Source organism: Euprymna scolopes, chromosome 46, assembly GCF_053919585.1.
Source record: "Euprymna scolopes isolate OS-2025 chromosome 46, ASM5391958v1, whole genome shotgun sequence".
Lineage (NCBI taxonomy): Eukaryota > Metazoa > Mollusca > Cephalopoda > Sepiida > Sepiolidae > Euprymna > Euprymna scolopes.
The window spans coordinates 110,993,264-111,010,983 of NC_136527.1; the positions used below are offsets into that span (position 1 = coordinate 110,993,264).

The 17,720-nt window shown below is 33.9% G+C and overlaps 1 protein-coding gene across 1 annotated transcript; it reads right to left on the bottom strand.

The window, feature by feature from the left end:
* Positions 1–673: 673 nt before the first annotated feature.
* Positions 674–14,195, bottom strand: LOC145270871 (nose resistant to fluoxetine protein 6-like). Its single transcript, XM_080126426.1, has 9 exons — positions 14,079–14,195; positions 11,110–11,208; positions 10,592–10,751; positions 8,641–8,720; positions 6,717–6,815; positions 5,931–6,048; positions 4,925–5,117; positions 3,643–3,785; positions 674–3,190 (listed from the first exon to the last, which is right to left on the bottom strand). Exons 2-9 carry the CDS (start codon positions 11,130–11,132, stop codon positions 3,077–3,079), a joined length of 930 nt encoding a protein of 309 aa, XP_079982552.1. The 5' UTR covers positions 11,133–11,208; positions 14,079–14,195; the 3' UTR covers positions 674–3,076.
* Between the last annotated feature and the right edge of the window lie 3,525 nt (positions 14,196–17,720).

Below are 17,720 nucleotides of genomic sequence, written 5' to 3' on the forward strand. Positions count from 1 at the left end.
CTTTTTTTCTGTTAAATAAACAGTTATCTATATAATTATAAAACTCAAATGACCTTGTAACGATACAATGTTCCGGTTTACGACATCCGGTTGCGCATGCGCGCATAAACATTAACCCATAACAACGTAAACAAATAAACACAAATCGCTTCTTTTGCAGATTTTGACCTGAAATATTAATGTTATTATTTCGAAATTATTATTTAAACGTAATACAGAAATGAACGATGTAAAAAAAAAAAAGCAGATATATCAAAATTTGTATTTAACTATAATAAGTATTATGGTATCTGTTCAGTGCACATTTACCGATAAGTATGGCCAACGACTTATAATTCAGTAACTGTATTTTTTTTTCAAAAATAATCAATTATAATAAACAGAACGACTCATAGAAATCTATCTATATTCTTTTTTCATTTTAATATACTTTCATAGAAATGTTTCTGTTATGTCAAAAAAAAAAACATTTTCTTTACGTCACAAGTGTCATAATACATGAATTCCATAGCTAATATAACATACTGACCCAACGGGTCACGGGTAGTCTAGTAAATATATAAAAATGTATATTTTGTTCGTTTACTTTATTTAATCAAATTCGTTCAATATAATTTTCTTTACAAAATAACACATGATTTGACGGTGTAAAATACTGATGTGGTGACCCTTATAGAGTTGTCGAACTTACTTTCGAGTCTGCCGGAAGTGCAAGACTGCCAAAAAGTTTTACCTAAATTAATTTTGATAAAGCATAGAAATAAAAAATACACAATTTTCATAAAATTTTTATTCATGTAAAAATAAAATAAAAACAATGGACATTTATTGGAATGATTTTTTTTTCTGTAAAAACAAAAACAACAAAAATAAATAATAAACATTTTTTTAAAAGAAAGTAAACGTAATTATTGTTCGGAATTTTATTACGTCCACAAAAAAAAAGGAGGAATAATGCCTGGAAGGATGGTCTTGAGACAACAAAAGAAACACGACCTCCCTCTCCCACTACAAAAAAAAAATTGGTAATCCCTGGGAGTAACATGGCATGACAATAATATTGATACTACATTATCACTATTGCCGGCTTTTGTTAAAATTGGCACTTATTTGTTTACAAAGCCATTTGACGGAAGTGACGTCAGACAAATTTAAAGGTACGGATGGCCAACAGGTACTTGTACAGTTTAATCAAGATATTAAAAAAATGAAAATATCGATAAAAAGTCATAGTTTACGTATCCGTTATGGAATAAAGATCTCCCCGCAAAAATTTCACCAAGTAGTTTTTTTTTTTAATTTTTTTACGGCTAAAAACAATTTGTTATGATACCGAGCAAAAGGTTCGATTTTTAGGAAGAAAAGCTAGTATTAAAGATGCGGAGGGAGTGTCACTGTTGTGCAGAAGTGCCAAATAATCTTTTATTTATACTTCTATAACAAAATTATAATCTTTATAATAAAAATATGGACAATTCTACACTATTGGGACGAAATTTCGGAAATGGTAATATTGAATTTCACATGAAAACAATGGTATCTATGTATTCCTTGTATTTTTAAAATGATTATATCCAAAAATTACGAAAATCGATACGGTAGAAAATTATTTATTAAAGAAAATAAAATAGAATTTGATGAAAATGATCGTAAGACATAGGAGAGTTCAAATAGGAGGTAATTTTCCATTTCTATTTAAACAAGATGGCGGCAATTTCTCACATGCTAAAACGATTAAAGTTGTTTTTTTTATAATTCAGTAATATTCAGGAACTTAACATTCTAATTAATTAAAATTGACAAAAAAAAATCAATAGAAACCATTGTTTTTATCTGAAAACTATTTATCGACTAAAAAATTTTGTTCTGATAGTGTAGAAGTGCCAAAATATGCTTATGCAGTTATTTTTTTTTTAATCTTTAAATTTGTCTGACTTCATTTTCGCCGAATGGCTTTGTAAACAAGGGAGTGCCAATCTTAACAAAAGCCCTATTGCCAAACCAAAAAGGAGGAGATAATATCTAGGAGGATGGTCTCGTGACAAGAAAACGGACGCTACTCTATCAACCCCTCATCCGGAACAATACAACCTGATAGTTTTTATCCTACAAGTGTTATTTTAGTATTCGCTGTAGCCATGGTAGTGATACACGGGCAATTACTGATGGTCATTTTAAAAATGGAGAAGTATAATAAACGTGATGGTGAAAAGAAAATAAATGTTGTTGTTTTTTTGCCATTCATCAGGGGAAAACAGAAGATTTTTATTTCTATGGGGTGCGGGTCAACTTGCTTTTAGTGCCTATTTTCCAAAAAAATGTACAGACATCTTTAATTAGTAAAATTAACACAAACAATTGTAAAAAAAAAATGTAGTCAAGTGTGTGTCTGTGTCAATCGGCCAGGTTTTATTTCTTCCAGCCAGGTATGGATTTGTGTCAATCAGCCAGGTTTTATTTCTTCCGGCCAGGTGTGTGTCTGTGTCTATCAGTTGGGTTTTATTTGATCTTGTCAAGTGTCAGGCCCAGTACTCAAAACCTGATATTGAACAAATGTCAGAGAAATTATCTTTCTATACGAATGCTCAAAGACATGACTTGATTTCTTACGCTAAAGTAAATAATAAACATTTTGTCCATTTTATTGGGGGGGGGTAATAATATTCTACAGATGATGTGTAAGTAATTTCTGGCTTGAATTAAATTTTAAGGACAAAAGCCAAGTATTTATGGTTCTTCTGTCTTTCAAGGGAACCATTAATATTCTCTGGCGGCCCTGTCATATCAAAGACCCTGAACATTTTTACATACCAAACAGATAACATTGGCATAAACTGTAGGAAATGATGTAAAATTCATTTCCAGCTCCCTGTTTCCCTAACAGTACCAACATACAGAATTTAAATGTAATGTGAACAAACATCTTGCTTCTAAACCCCTATAAATCTGGCCCCTACCACAGTAGTCCCTTATGCTTCAGTGGCAATGTGTCTTGTTTAGAGTAAATAAAAGTTAAAAAATGAAAAAGAAAATGATGTTGAAAGTCAGCAATCCCCTGACAGGCTTATCTTCATTCTCATTTGCGATTTGACATAACCTTTTCGAGCATTCTGATGGGCATTTCAAACAGGAGCGACACAATGAACGCGACGCCATAGGAGATCGTAAGATGACCAATGAAAGCATAGATCTGGAATAAAAAGGAAAAAAAATAAAAGTGATTTTAAGGATTTAAAGTTTTGGTAATTTATTCTGGTTAGGCAAAAATCAAATATCGAAAAAAGAATAATTAAAACAGAGATGACCAACGAAAGCGTAGATGTGGAATAAAAACAAAAAATTAAAAGTGATTTTTAACATACTAAGGATTTAATGTTTTGGTAAATCATTCTGGCTAGGCAGAATCAAATATCCAAGACTTTGGAATTCCATTCCATGTCCCTGCTTCCCCAACTGTACTGGCGTGCAGAAGTTCGAGTGCAACGTGAACCGACATCTTGCTGCCCAAATCCCTACATAGTACCCCAGTAGTTGTTGCCCCTGATAGTAGCCCCCTACATCAAAGTGGCAATGTGCCTTGTTTGGGTTGAAAATGTAATTAAAAAAAAATATGATAAAGATGTATAAAAAGTGAAAACTTACAGTCGTTGCATTTGATAGGTAGAGTGGGGTCATGCTCATCCTCATACCAACCATGATGATAATGGGATGGAGGAGATAAGCACAATACGTTAAACGGTTCATTATGATCCAGAACTTCCAGGAAAGGATGTGGCTGATCATTCCTTAAAAGAAAAAAAAAAAAAGATTTGTGTTAAAGCTGCATTTGAATAAAAACTGGCTAGGCAGAATCAAATATCGATTGCATAAGTCCCCCGATACAAATAAATAAAAAGAAATACACTACCAAATAATGTAAAATAAACTTACGTTAAAAGAAAAGAAATTACTTTTTTAGTGTGCGCAAAGGTGGCTGTCTGCATGAAAGAAGGAAGGGAGGAAAAAGGTGAAGACTTGAGAGCGTGAAAGAAAGAGTCCTACTACGTGTTGTGCTGAAGTAAGAGAAAGAGAGAGTCAAATAATATTCCTTGGCGTGCAAGAAAATCTGTCATCTCAGCTACTGAATTCACTCGGCGAGCGTTCGCCTTGTGACTTGTCTTTCTGCTGGTGTCTGTTGTCTCTCTCTGACGAGAGAAGTTCTTGCTGTTTTATATTTTTTTAGAGGCTCCCAGAAGCTTGCAAGAATAAGTTTTTTAAATCGAGCCCTGATTGGTCAAAAAATCATATTTTTTATGAAGAAACATGCTTTCAACTACGGCCATTTCTCAAACATTCCGGCTTTTTGACCCAAGAGGTGTGGGTGGATGCTGTAATGCCCACGCAAATGAATTTATAAATTTCAATTTGTGCGTGTGCCTTAGAAAAATAAAAAAAAAAGAATAGCACCAAAGGCAATGACAATGAATAAAAGCTGGCTAGGCAAAATCAAATATCAGTTTGTGAGATTCATAGCTAGAAAGGAACAAGGATTTGTATTAAACTTAAATATCTTAGGATAAGAAACAATTGAGGAATAAGTATTGTTTTAAAGAAACTGAATGAGGTACTATTTTTAACTTTAAAGAACATTGTGCAACAACAATGAATACAAACTGGCTAAGCAGAATAAAATATCGATTTCAATACTCATTGCTAGTTGAATTTTACTTTGATTTAAATAGTGATACCTAGAAGCGAACAAGGGTTTGTATTAACCTTAGAAGTCTTAAGATAACACATTTGAGGAATAAGTATTTTTTTGAAAGAAACTGAAGGAAGCAGTTTTTGATGCAAAAAACAGTGGGCAACAACAATGAATAAAAACTGGCTAACCAGAATCAAATATCAATCTGTGAGATTTATTTGTTTCTTGGTCATTACTTACCTCCATTGCCTGATGCACAGATGATTATGACCCAGCTTACTGCCATCGCCCACAGTGGGTGGGATACTACTTCATAGGCTGTATACTGGCTATTTAACCAGGTGAGTGGGTTTTCCTTATTCATTGTGTATTTGATGTATGACAGAAAAAGGCAAGTGCTGACCGCAAAAGTCCATCCACACAATTGGAGGCACTGGAAAAAAATTAAGAAAGAAAATCATTACATATATATATATATATATATACTTAGGGAATAAGAACAAGAGTCTAAAGAGCAGAGTATATTTTAATGTATTAGTAAATTCATTAATACAATCAAAATAAAAAGAAAGAAAACAGTGCTCGTTGTAATGTAGATATATAATAAGCTCGATAGGCATATATATTCTAGAGCTATTTTAATATTGAGTAAGATGATTGATAATTTATAATTAAAATTAAAAGTATCCAATGACGATGGGATTTACATTTTTGGATTTTACCGTCATTGGATACTTTACCTTTCACCAGACTATCCATTCATGTGAAATCACCGTTTTGTTCACCATATTCCTTCTGCTTTACTTATCAAGTAAGATCTTTGACTTACTTGCAGTTTCATCAAATACTTTTGTATGCAAAATCAGATCCCGCATTTTGTTAATTCCTACCCTCTGATAGGAAGGAAAGTATTTCTTCGAAATTTCACGGATTAAGGACTATCCACTTATTATTTCCTTTTCAGATTAAATATGTTTTTAACTCTTTTTAAAAGTGTTTTTTAACATGTTTAATTAACTATTTGCTCTTATTATAAGCTCTATCTCCTATTTGGTTTTATCGAGCTTTTACATCTGGTTGAGATAATTTTATAAATATTAATTCTTTAATATTTATAATATACTTTAATTTTACCATCTTGGATCATTTTGGTAAATTTAATTGTAATTTTTATTTTATATATATATATATATATATATACATTAGATAGATCCTATGTTGAGAGAAAAGATATCTGGCTACTAACCTTTGGGAAACTGCGTTTTCTGCTCTTTTGCTGCAAGAAATATCCCAAGATGATTCCGATGAGAAAAGGACTAATTCGGCACCAAGGTTTCGTGTAGATGTCATCATTTATCACGCTACTGGAAACAGAAAAATAAATTGATTTGCAGGTAAGAAAATAGGAATGTGTTCTGATGAACTCTTTTCACTTGTAACCCATCGACGTACATATCCCTGACAAACCCGCTTAGCAATAACATCTCACCCCTTCACTGTTGATGTCCCTAAATGCCAGAAAGCTTTCTATTCTAATAATTTCTTCCCTCGAGCAGCTAAACTTTGGAATTCCCTTCCTGCTACCTGCTTCCTTGGTCGTACTGATATGCAGAAGTTAAAATGTAACATAACCCAACATCTTGGTAATCTTTCCTAGACATGGCCCCAAATAGTAACCCCTTACGCCCAAGTGACTATATGCTTTGTAAGGAGTAAAAAAAAAGCATAACGAAAAGCTATAAGGTGGAAAATTAATTTTGGCCGACATTTGAATTACCTTCGTCACGTGACGTATGCAACAGAACTTAATTATCTCCCTTGTCAACTTATCTGTTTTTTTTCTTTTAGTAAGCGTAATATAGTAATTTCGCTCCATTTGACAAATTTCTTTTTATATTAATAATTATTTTTCTACTCTTTTTTTATGTACGAGTCACCACTTATCAAGGCCCGGAGGCCATTCGAGGGTAAGTCTTATTAAGTGTACAGTAATCAAGGGCATAATATCGTAGTAAAAAAAAAATCTCCTTACTGTGCGCTTGGGTCTGGTAATCGTTGCCAAAGAATCACACTAGAGACGATGTAAGCACTGAACATCATGACGATTGTCAGGAACGCAAAAGATGGAAGCCTAAAAAAAAAATAAATAAATAAAATTGTTTATAAAATTAATGCAATACTGAAAAAACAAGAACATTACTTCTTGAATTGGAAGCCATGTTTAATTTCAGAAGAGTTTCCGATGGCTAGCTATTCTGTACAAGTCCTGGATATGAAAAATTTTCAATGGGTAGCTGTTCTGTACAAGTCCTGGACTTTATGATTTTAAAAGCAAAAGAACAAAAGATCCTTCTCATGTTGACACGAAAAAATTATGTGTTGGTATGCTAAATGATTCAATTTTTATGGAGAAATTCTGGTTTCTGATTGGTTGGTAACAGAACGTGAATTAATTTGATTCGTCAGTTCTAATCGGCAGCATTTATCAATAGAATATCCCAACTTTCAGTGAGCATATCCCATTAGATACCAAAAATATTACAATAGGAGTCACCACTTATCAAGGCCTGGAGGCCACTCAAGGATAAGGGTTAAAGAGTGTACAGTAGTCAATGGGACAATATTGTAGTAATCGTTGATAGTGGAAATTTGGTAAATTGGATTACTTAACCATCAAGAACTTGTTTACATTGGACTTGAAGACGACGTATTGTAGTCAGTTGGAAAGCAGGCAAACGGAAGACAGTTCCACAGGTGTGCAGTTCTAAGAAAGAAGCTTTGTTCATGGAATCTACATTTAGGTTAAGGCACAGATAAAGAGATATTGATATTGGTTTCAGTTAGATGAGTGTTTTTCGTGAAAGTTTGGCAAGGGGGACCAAAGATTGGAGCTCATCCGAGCACTTGCGATTACATTCACACACATACGGATATGCAAATATATAAACTTTATATATATATATATATATATATATATATATATATATATATATATATATATATATATATAATAGAAAATATCCAGAACGACTTGGGTAATGTATAATATATCTAAAAAATGTACATATCTGGACAATACATATCGGATGAGGTGTGATTATATTATTTTTTCAATTTTATACATATATTTATATACACCTTATATATTTTTCATTAATTAATAATTATAGAGATGATACAACTAAATGAAAATACAAATACATCGAGGACATTGCGAAGGCTGCTGCAAGTAAGATGGGCTCCCTCTATCGTGCTAGAAGACTACTCACACCTGAGAGTATCCTGTACCTCTACAAGGCCACACACACACACACACATATATATATATATATTGTGTACAGAAAGTTGTTAGATGAGACAAGTCATTGGTACCGTCGGTTTCAAGCCCGATAGTTACGAGTTTAAGATATCCATATCAAACAGAGACGAGCATTGGCTGAAGAGAGTTTGATATGGATATCTTAAACGGTCCTAACTATTGGGCTTGAAACCGACGGTACCAATGACTTGTCTCATCTAACATTCTGTACACAAAATATAAAAACGCTCTTATATTTCGGATTTTCCTTTTAATTGAGCACTCTGCTGAATTTCTTTAAAAAAACTAATCATATATATATATATATATATATATACATATAGGTTCAGGTTTGAGGTGTTAAAAAATATTACAATCTACACGGTATATAAAAAGTTTTAAAGAATAGTAAAACTCTCATCCGAGAACCCTCCCCCCCCCCCCTCGTCCTCCTCCAAAAAGCCTTTGCCGGACATACAAAAAATACTTGATTCTGGTTAGGTAGTTTTTCTTGTTGATAGTTTTAGCATATCATTATGAAGAAAAAAATGTAAATCGCTTTTATTTCTTCCAAAATATACTTTGTCAGGATCAGAATTATTTTCAAATGACCTCCATCTTAAAGAAAAGTTTCATACAAACTTTATTGTGTACTCACAAAATAAACTGGCAAAGGATTATGGGAGATATGATGAAAAATTGCATATCATTCGCCAAATACCAAGTCCAAAACATACACTGAAAATAAAAAAATAGCAAAACAAAAAAAATATTTAGTAAAGAATTGAAAGAACAAACAAACAAACAAAACCTGCTAACTAAGAGCAAACCCTTGTGTTTGTAGCATTTCGATAAAAATAGATTTTTAGTCGCATGAAAGCGACTCTATAAGTCACTCCGTCTGTCTGTCCGTAACACTTTTGTGCTTGGCCTTTTTGGTTAAGATCAAAGGTCTGTTGTTAATAGATGCTGTTCTTAGCTTTTTAAGCTTTTCTTGGCCTTTTAGCCAAGATCAAAATCTCAAATCCCTCGACACAAATGACATTTTATTAATATTGTTATCTTTTTTGTATTTTTGATATGATTTAAAAAATGTTTTAAAATTGGGTTTAAGTAGGACACCCCTCCCATCACACACATAAATACAAATTTAAAGGAGTAACCATGATAAAAGATGTTGGCCGAGAGAAAAATCATTTAAAATTTACAACAGAGACGAGACGGATCAACCAACCTCACCATCCCCCCCCAGTTCTATCTCCCCTCTTGCCGGCTTTGGCGCCACTTCTTTTAGGCGCCAAAGTCGGCTCCCCACTTTGGACGCCGACTCCACGTCACTCATTTTGGCGATTTCCAAACACAAAGAGAGCCGTTTAAAATACATAACAACCTACTGAGCAAACCAAGCGTAGAGCTGAATGTACTTTGGATGCCTCTAATAGAGAGAGAAAACCTTGAATAACAACATAGGTTTAACATTAACAAAAACCAACTAAGAATTGTCCTAGTGACATATGACCGAGTGGTCCTAGACGTTGTATCAAAGTTTACAATTACTTAAAGGTGCTGAGTTCAATCCTGAACGAAGGCAGTGGAAAGTAACATTCAAAACAGGGAATCAGTGACTATGTCCCAGAGCCTAGCTGGAGTCCGAACACGGTACCCCCGTAATAATAATAAAGGGTTGGGTTCGAGACTCCTAACAAACGGTTCCCCAGTTCGATACAAAACACCTGATGAGGGCCAGAGGGCAAAACGGCCGAAACGTTGTGACTATAACAACCAAGATGAGGAAGTCAGTCCGACAATCTCAATATATATATATATATATGTACTTTTTAATTATTTAAACACTTTAGCTTTATAAAATGTTGCATTTGTATTGACCTAAATGTTGTTTAGTTTTCGAAACATTGAAATATGGGTAAGGGGGAGGGGGGTAAAATACCTAAAAAAAACTATTTCCCCTCACATATTTAACGAAAACTGAACATTCAAAGTATAGGAAAACAATGCCACAACAACAACAAAAAAAAAAGATGAGAAATTATTTTCAAGAGAAATACAGATGATTTATTCAGCTAACTGTATTGTCCCGTCTTACCCCATTACTTGGGGCAAAACGAGACAAATCTATATCTTTTTCGGAAAGAACATGATTTCAGCAGAACCATAAAAATAGATCAAAATAGATAAATTTTGAATACTTACCTCTTTTCGATGTACGGGGCTGAATAAAACAATGGTAGACGTTGGCGGCAACGCGTTACCACATGATCTCTTTAATTATGGGATCATATTTTTAATAATCACGTAAATATAAACAAAGTTTCATTCCATAACGGATACGTACAATGTAAACTTTTCTCGATATTTTGATTTTTTTAATGTCTTGATTAAACTGTACAAGTACCTAGGCTTCGAGGCTATTTGCACAACTAAACGGCAATTCTGCCGATTTCTCCCTCTGATTCTAATCGGCAGGTACTCGAAATAAAATGGCGTCTCCAGTTTCGGCGATAAACTGTAGAAGCACTGATTTTTTTTATTTGATCGTTCTAACGAAAAAAAAAAGCTGAGAAAAGATAAACAAAAAGAGAGAAAATTACCCCATCTTCCAGCTTGAAGATGTTGTTGATGTAGAGTAAGTTTGTCCACCATCGACTCTGGCAGATCTCGCTGAAGTCAGACTGCCAATATGGCCCCTCAAACAGATTCGGAAGAATAAAAGTATAGACCATGAGGATCACCGCATAACAAGGGGTCAGTCTGGAAAGGAAAAGGGGACACTCATTATGCTGTTACCGAATGAGGTTTTAGACATGTGAGATGATGAAGGCCGGAGGGCAAAACGGCCGAAACGTTGTGACTATAACAACCAAGATGAGGAAGTCAGTTCGACAATCTCAATAAATTGAAATCCAATATTTCGATTTTCAAATTTCGCTCTTATAACGAAGAAGCCTCCAATTTTTTAAATGGGAAGAGAGGGACCCCATGTTTTGAATGACGGCATCTTTTAGCAGTTTACGTTATCTAATGTTAAAAATACAACAAAAAAAACACTAAAAAAATCCCCCAGGGCAACGCCGGGACATGGGTCCTGCTAATTAAAAACTAGACTTACCTGAGATAACGCCGTACATACATGAGAATCACCGTCTTTAACCCAATGTTTCCTTTGCGATAATAATTTTCCAAAAAAAAGTAGGTGACCAAAATCCCACTGAAATAAAATTAAAATTCCTTTTAGACTAACAGGGATTTCCAATTTAAAAAAAAAAATTGACAAAAATAACGTATGATTATCAAGAGGTTAATCAGTGCAAATATACAACATATTTTAGATGGATGAGAGCGTTTCGTATATGTAAGTGTGTGTATATATATATATATATATATATATATATATATATATATATATATATATACATACAGGGGGGGTTTAGAGATTACCATGTAACAACTTTGAATCCCTGAAATACAAAATCATGTCCGACCGGTCGAAGAAGAAATAAACGTATCATCATGTGGTTTTGTATCTGCGTCTTCTGTGTTCATCATTACAACGAGAAAGGTAACGTGTTTATATTATATATATAATTATTCAGAATAATGAAATACAATAAATCTACTGGTGTGCAAATCCAGTGATTATCGGTCTGACAAAATATTATTGGGTGTAATATTTTATATAAGACTATCCCAGTTAAATAAAATTGCTCAATATACTAGATAGAGCAAATAAATCATAATTTAGGAATTTAAAATTTGTGATTTGAAAAAGTTAAATTTCAAATATAGAAATTTTATTGCATGCAAGACAAAGAATACAATATAGTAAAATTTTTGCTAATATTTTTCCTCGGAGGAGATGTATAAACATCGAAAACTCATGGGTTAAGGAAATATATTTTACTATACTGTATTCTTTGTCTTGCATACAATAACATTTCTATATTTGAAATGTAACTATGTAATATATTGCTGCTGGGCATTATGTAGACGTTCAGTGTGAATGAGGAGCCTGCGATATTATTGTAGCCCTTTTTTTAAAACTGTAAAAGTATTTATCTAAGTAATCTGGTTAATGTAGTGTCAGAATATATCTGGTTATTACGGTTTATCTCTAATATCCTTATAGCAGTATGTGACATATTTTCATTGTATGGATTGTATGGACACCCGGTGCGAACGGAAACCCCACGATATAACTATACCATCTTCAGACAAAATAGATACTACATTTGGATCCTAGCTAGAAGTCCAAATACAGCCCAAAAGCAACATCATTTTTTTATTGATTTTTTTTTACATGGTTGTCACCACTTATCAAGGCCCGGAGGCCACTCGGGGATAAGAGTTATTGCTTTGATAAAGTGTCTTACTTAGTGGCATTCATTCATCCATTAGTCTGGACGATTTTTTTTTACATAGCATCTTCGGTGGTCGGGAGATCCTATTTATTAAAGAAGAGGTATATAGAAGGTGACAACATACTACAAACATTAAATTAGCATATCTATATGTTACTAATTTAATTTTCGTAATATGTTATCACCTTCTAGCCTCCTTTTTAATAAATAGGATCTCCCAATCAAATGATGTATAATCTGGAAACCGTGACACACATACGTACGTACATTAAAGGTAGTACGGTATTAATATATAGATTACTAGCAGTTGGGGGTAATTTGCGTAAAACACGTTTAAATATGATATTTTAATTTGTCCATATTTCGTATACATTATCATAGAGTCATGATTTCAAAAGTAAAAAAAAAGTGTTTGGGTGCCATCAGCTAGAATCGAAACCGAGACTTTATAATTCAAAGCTGGTGACGTTACCACTGTACCAACGTGACACACATATAAACCAATTAAAAATAAACTAAGATGAATGTACAAAATGTTTAACAATTTTTTCAATCAATTTGACCCCTTAAAAACAATTTTAACAGATTCATAAAAGAACGGCCCGTAGAAAACACAATCATTCGAGGCCTCTAGGGCTGCTCTGCGACTTTTAGTTTCGGAGGAGATAGAGTTTGAAAATATGGAAACAGGCAGACAGACCGACAGACAGACAGACAGACATATAACAGTTTATATATTAGATGTATGAAATTATATATAATTTCATTAAATGTACAAAGCCGAAACTGTGTCATTCAAAGCTGGTGACGTTACCACTGTACCAACGTGACACTCATATGAACTGATTAAAAATAAATAAAGACGAATGTACAAAATGTTTAACGTTTTTTTTAATTTTGACTCATTTTTGACCCCTTAAAAACTATTTTAAATGGCTAAGGACCCATAAAAGGCTGCTGCAAAGAAGGTGGGATCCCTCTACCGTGCTAGAAAACTACTTACGCCTGAAAGTATCCTGTACCTCTTAAGGCCACCATTCGCCCATATATGGAGTACTGTTGTCACATTTGGGCCGGTGCATCAGCTGCTTGTCTCTCACTCCTGGACAGGGTTCAAAAGAGAGTCGCCAACCTGATAAATCATGAACTGTCATCTAAGCTTCAGCCTCTGTCCCATCGACGAAATGTTGCATCCCTCTGCCTTTTCTACATGTACTTTTATGGTGAATGCTCTGACGAACTACAAGCACTTGTACCTCCTCGACGTGACTACCCTTGACAAACCTGACAAGCAACTAAGTCCCACCCCTTCAAAGTAGAGATCTCTAGATGTAAGAGAGCCTTCTACTCCAGTCATTTCTTCCCCAGAACCGCTAGACTTTGGAATTCCCTTCCGGGTCCCTGCTTCCAACTGTACTGTCATGCAGAAGTTCAAGTGTAACGTGAACCGACATCTTGCTGCCCAACTCCCTATATAGTACCCCTGTCACTTATGTCCCCGAGAGTAGCCCCCTACTTTAAAGTGGCACTGTGCCTTGTTTGGGGTGAAAATTGATTGAAAAAAAAAGAACGGTTTGTAAAAAATCCAATCGTATGAGGCCCCAAATGCCGCTCTGCGACTTGGAGACAGACAGATAGACAATCATATAGCCGTTTTTGTATTAGATTGAAACAAAAAATAAATACTTATATTAATACACAAGTATAAAGATTCTGGTACCTGAGCAGAAAGAAAGTATCCACTGCGAAGGGCGCAGCTAACACAGCCTGGAAGGTGAAACGCTGATATAAATCAATTCCATCGACAATATTTTCTGGAAAATAAAATAAAACGAATTTCTAGAGAATTTGGTGTTAGATTCGTGCGGTTGTAATTTTTACATTTGTAGCAGTTTTTTTCGGTCAATTTTTACGACGTGCCACAGGCGCATTATAAGCACCTCAACCTCTAGGTGTATCAGAAGCCACCATTAAAAATGCGTGATAAGAACTTGAATAATTCAACATACTATCTTTCCAAGCTTATAACTACTTGAAAAATGTAATTCAAACCCTATTTTTTTTTCAATTGAATAAAAATAACAGGTTTAATAGCAAATTATGCAATATTTTTTTTTAAATCGGTTTTCTTTAAAGAAGATTTAAAAGAAAATCAACGAAATTTTACTTACTTCGATTATAATATACATATATATATATAAATTAGAAAAAAATCATTAGCCTATAAAAAATACTATTCAATGGGTAATTCCATTCTTCATTGTTAAGAATTTATCCATATTTATACTTATATTCCATGTCCTTTTTAAATAAAATATTTTTTTAAACAGGGATTAAAAAAAAAACACGCTAACTCAGATGTTTTTCAATGTTCAAATAAAGCCGTTCTTAACATGGGGAGGTTGAGCCAACCTCCCCATGTTAAGAACGGCTTTCGGAATAAACACCCCGACCTTTCACAAAACGAGGCAAACAAACCAAAACAAAGAAAAAAAATTATTAAATTTTGCAGAATAAAAACTCCTTATTTTAAGGGAGGCATCTCTATTTTAGTAAGAATTGTGAGGAAAAAAATGAATTATTTCTTCAACTATTTTATTTAATGTGACAAAGTTATATAATACTAGCATGGGTGGCCGGCGTTGCCCGGGTGTTTGGAGGTGTATGCTGAGTAAAAAAAAAAGGTCAATATTTTTAAACTTTGACCCCTATTATGACCCCTTAACATTTATTGTTTTGGGCTCAAATCAAATTATTAAGTGAGATCCATGTCCAAGGAACCTATATCTAAAATTTCAAGTTTTTAGACCCAAAATTGTCGAAGGAGTTTAGTAGAGTTCTCAAGAGTAAAATCGTTGAACTTCTACCCCTTAAGAGCCAAATTTCCGGCCGAAAACCGATCACCTAGATTTTCCCAAATCTCAGTACTCTGTATATCTAATTTCGAGTCGGTAGACTAAAAATTAACAGAATTATTGCGTAGGGAAATGTACACAGACACATAGACAGACAGACACACACACAGATACGTTCACTTTTATATATAGACTTTTATATATATAGATTAATTTCCCAAATTATATTTGCATATTATCTGAACTCAAAATTTTTTTTCTTCGAAAGTATGCATTACTTCTAGCTAAAATTAATACATAACCCTTTCAATTTTATAAAAGTTGCATTATAACAAAAAAAGTCATACACAGAATCCTAAAGACCAAGTCATCTCAACGTGTATTCAATTGAAAATTTCTCAGTCCAAACAAGAGGCGACGTTGGTATAGGTAGATAAGAATCCTAAAGACCAAGTCATCTCAACGTGTATTCAATTGAAAATTTCTAAGTCCAAACAAGAGGGGACGTTGATATAGGTAGATAAGAATCCTAAAGACCAAGTCATCTCAACGTGTATTCAATTGAAAATTTCTAAGTCCAAACAAGAGGGGACGTTGATATAGGTAGATAAGAATCCTAAAGACCAAGTCATCTCAACGTGTATTCAATTGAAAATTTCTAGGTCCAAACAAGAGGGAACGTTGGTATAGGTAGATAAGAATCCTAAAGACCAAGTCATCTCAACGTGTATTCAATTGAAAATTTCTAAGTCCAAACAAGAGGGGACGTTGGTATAGGTAGATAAGAATCCTAAAGACCAAGTCATCTCAACGTGTATTCAATTGAAAATTTCTAAGTCCAAACAAGAGGGGACGTTGATATAGGTAGATAAGAATCCTAAAGACCAAGTCATCTCAACGTGTATTCAATTGAAAATTTCTAAGTCCAAACAAGAGGGGACGTTGGTATAGGTAGATAAGAATTCTATAGACCAAGTCATCTCAACGTGTATTCAATTGAAAATTTCTAAGTCCAAACAAGAGGGGACGTTGGTATAGGTAGATTAGAATTCTATAGACCAAGTCATCTCAACGTGTATTCAATTGAAAATTTCTAAGTCCAAACAAGAGGGGACGTTGGTATAGGTAGATAAGAATTCTATAGACCAAGTCATCTCAACGTGTATTCAATTGAAAATGTCTAAGTCCAAACAAGAGGGGACGTTGGTATAGGTAGATTAGAATTCTATAGACCAAGTCATCTCAACGTGTATTCAATTGAAAATTTCTAAGTCCAAACAAGAGGGGACGTTGATATAGGTAGATAAGAATCCTAAAGACCAAGTCATCTCAACGTGTATTCAATTGAAAATTTCTAAGTCCAAACAAGAGGGGACGTTGATATAGGTAGATAAGAATCCTAAAGACCAAGTCATCTCAATGTGTATTCAATTGAAAATTTCTAAGTCCAAACAAGAGGGGACGTTGATATAGGTAGATAAGAATCCTAAAGACCAAGTCATCTCAATGTGTATTCAATTGAAAATTTCTAAGTCCAAACAAGAGGGGACGTTGGTATAGGTAGATAAGAATCCTAAAGACCAAGTCATCTCAACGTGTATTCAATTGAAAATTTCTAAGTCCAAACAAGAGGGGACGTTGGTATAGGTAGATAAGAATCCTAAAGACCAAGTCATCTCAACGTGTATTCAATTGAAAATTTCTAAGTCCAAACAAGAGGGGACGTTGGTATAGGTAGATAAGAATCCTAAAGACCAAGTCATCTCAATGTGTATTCAATTGAAAATTTCTAAGTCCAAACAAGAGGGGACGTTGGTATAGGTAGATAAGAATCCTAAAGACCAAGTCATCTCAACGTGTATTCAATTGAAAATTTCTAAGTCCAAACAAGAGGGGACGTTGGTATAGGTAGATAAGAATCCTAAAGACCAAGTCATCTCAACGTGTATTCAATTGAAAATTTCTAAGTCCAAACAAGAGGGGACGTTGGTATAGGTAGATAAGAATCCTAAAGACCAAGTCATCTCAATGTGTATTCAATTGAAAATTTCTAAGTCCAAACAAGAGGGGACGTTGGTATAGGTAGATAAGAATCCTAAAGACCAAGTCATCTCAACGTGTATTCAATTGAAAATTTCTAAGTCCAAACAAGAGGGGACGTTGGTATAGGTAGATAAGAATCCTAAAGACCAAGTCATCTCAACGTGTATTCAATTGAAAATTTCTAAGTCCAAACAAGAGGGGACGTTGGTATAGGTAGATAAGAATCCTAAAGACCAAGTCATCTCAACGTGTATTCAATTGAAAATTTCTAAGTCCAAACAAGAGGGGACGTTGATATAGGTAGATAAGAATCCTAAAGACCAAGTCATCTCAACGTGTATTCAATTGAAAATTTCTAAGTCCAAACAAGAGGGGACGTTGGTATAGGTAGATTAGAATTCTATAGACCAAGTCATCTCAACGTGTATTCAATTGAAAATTTCTAAGTCCAAACAAGAGGGGAC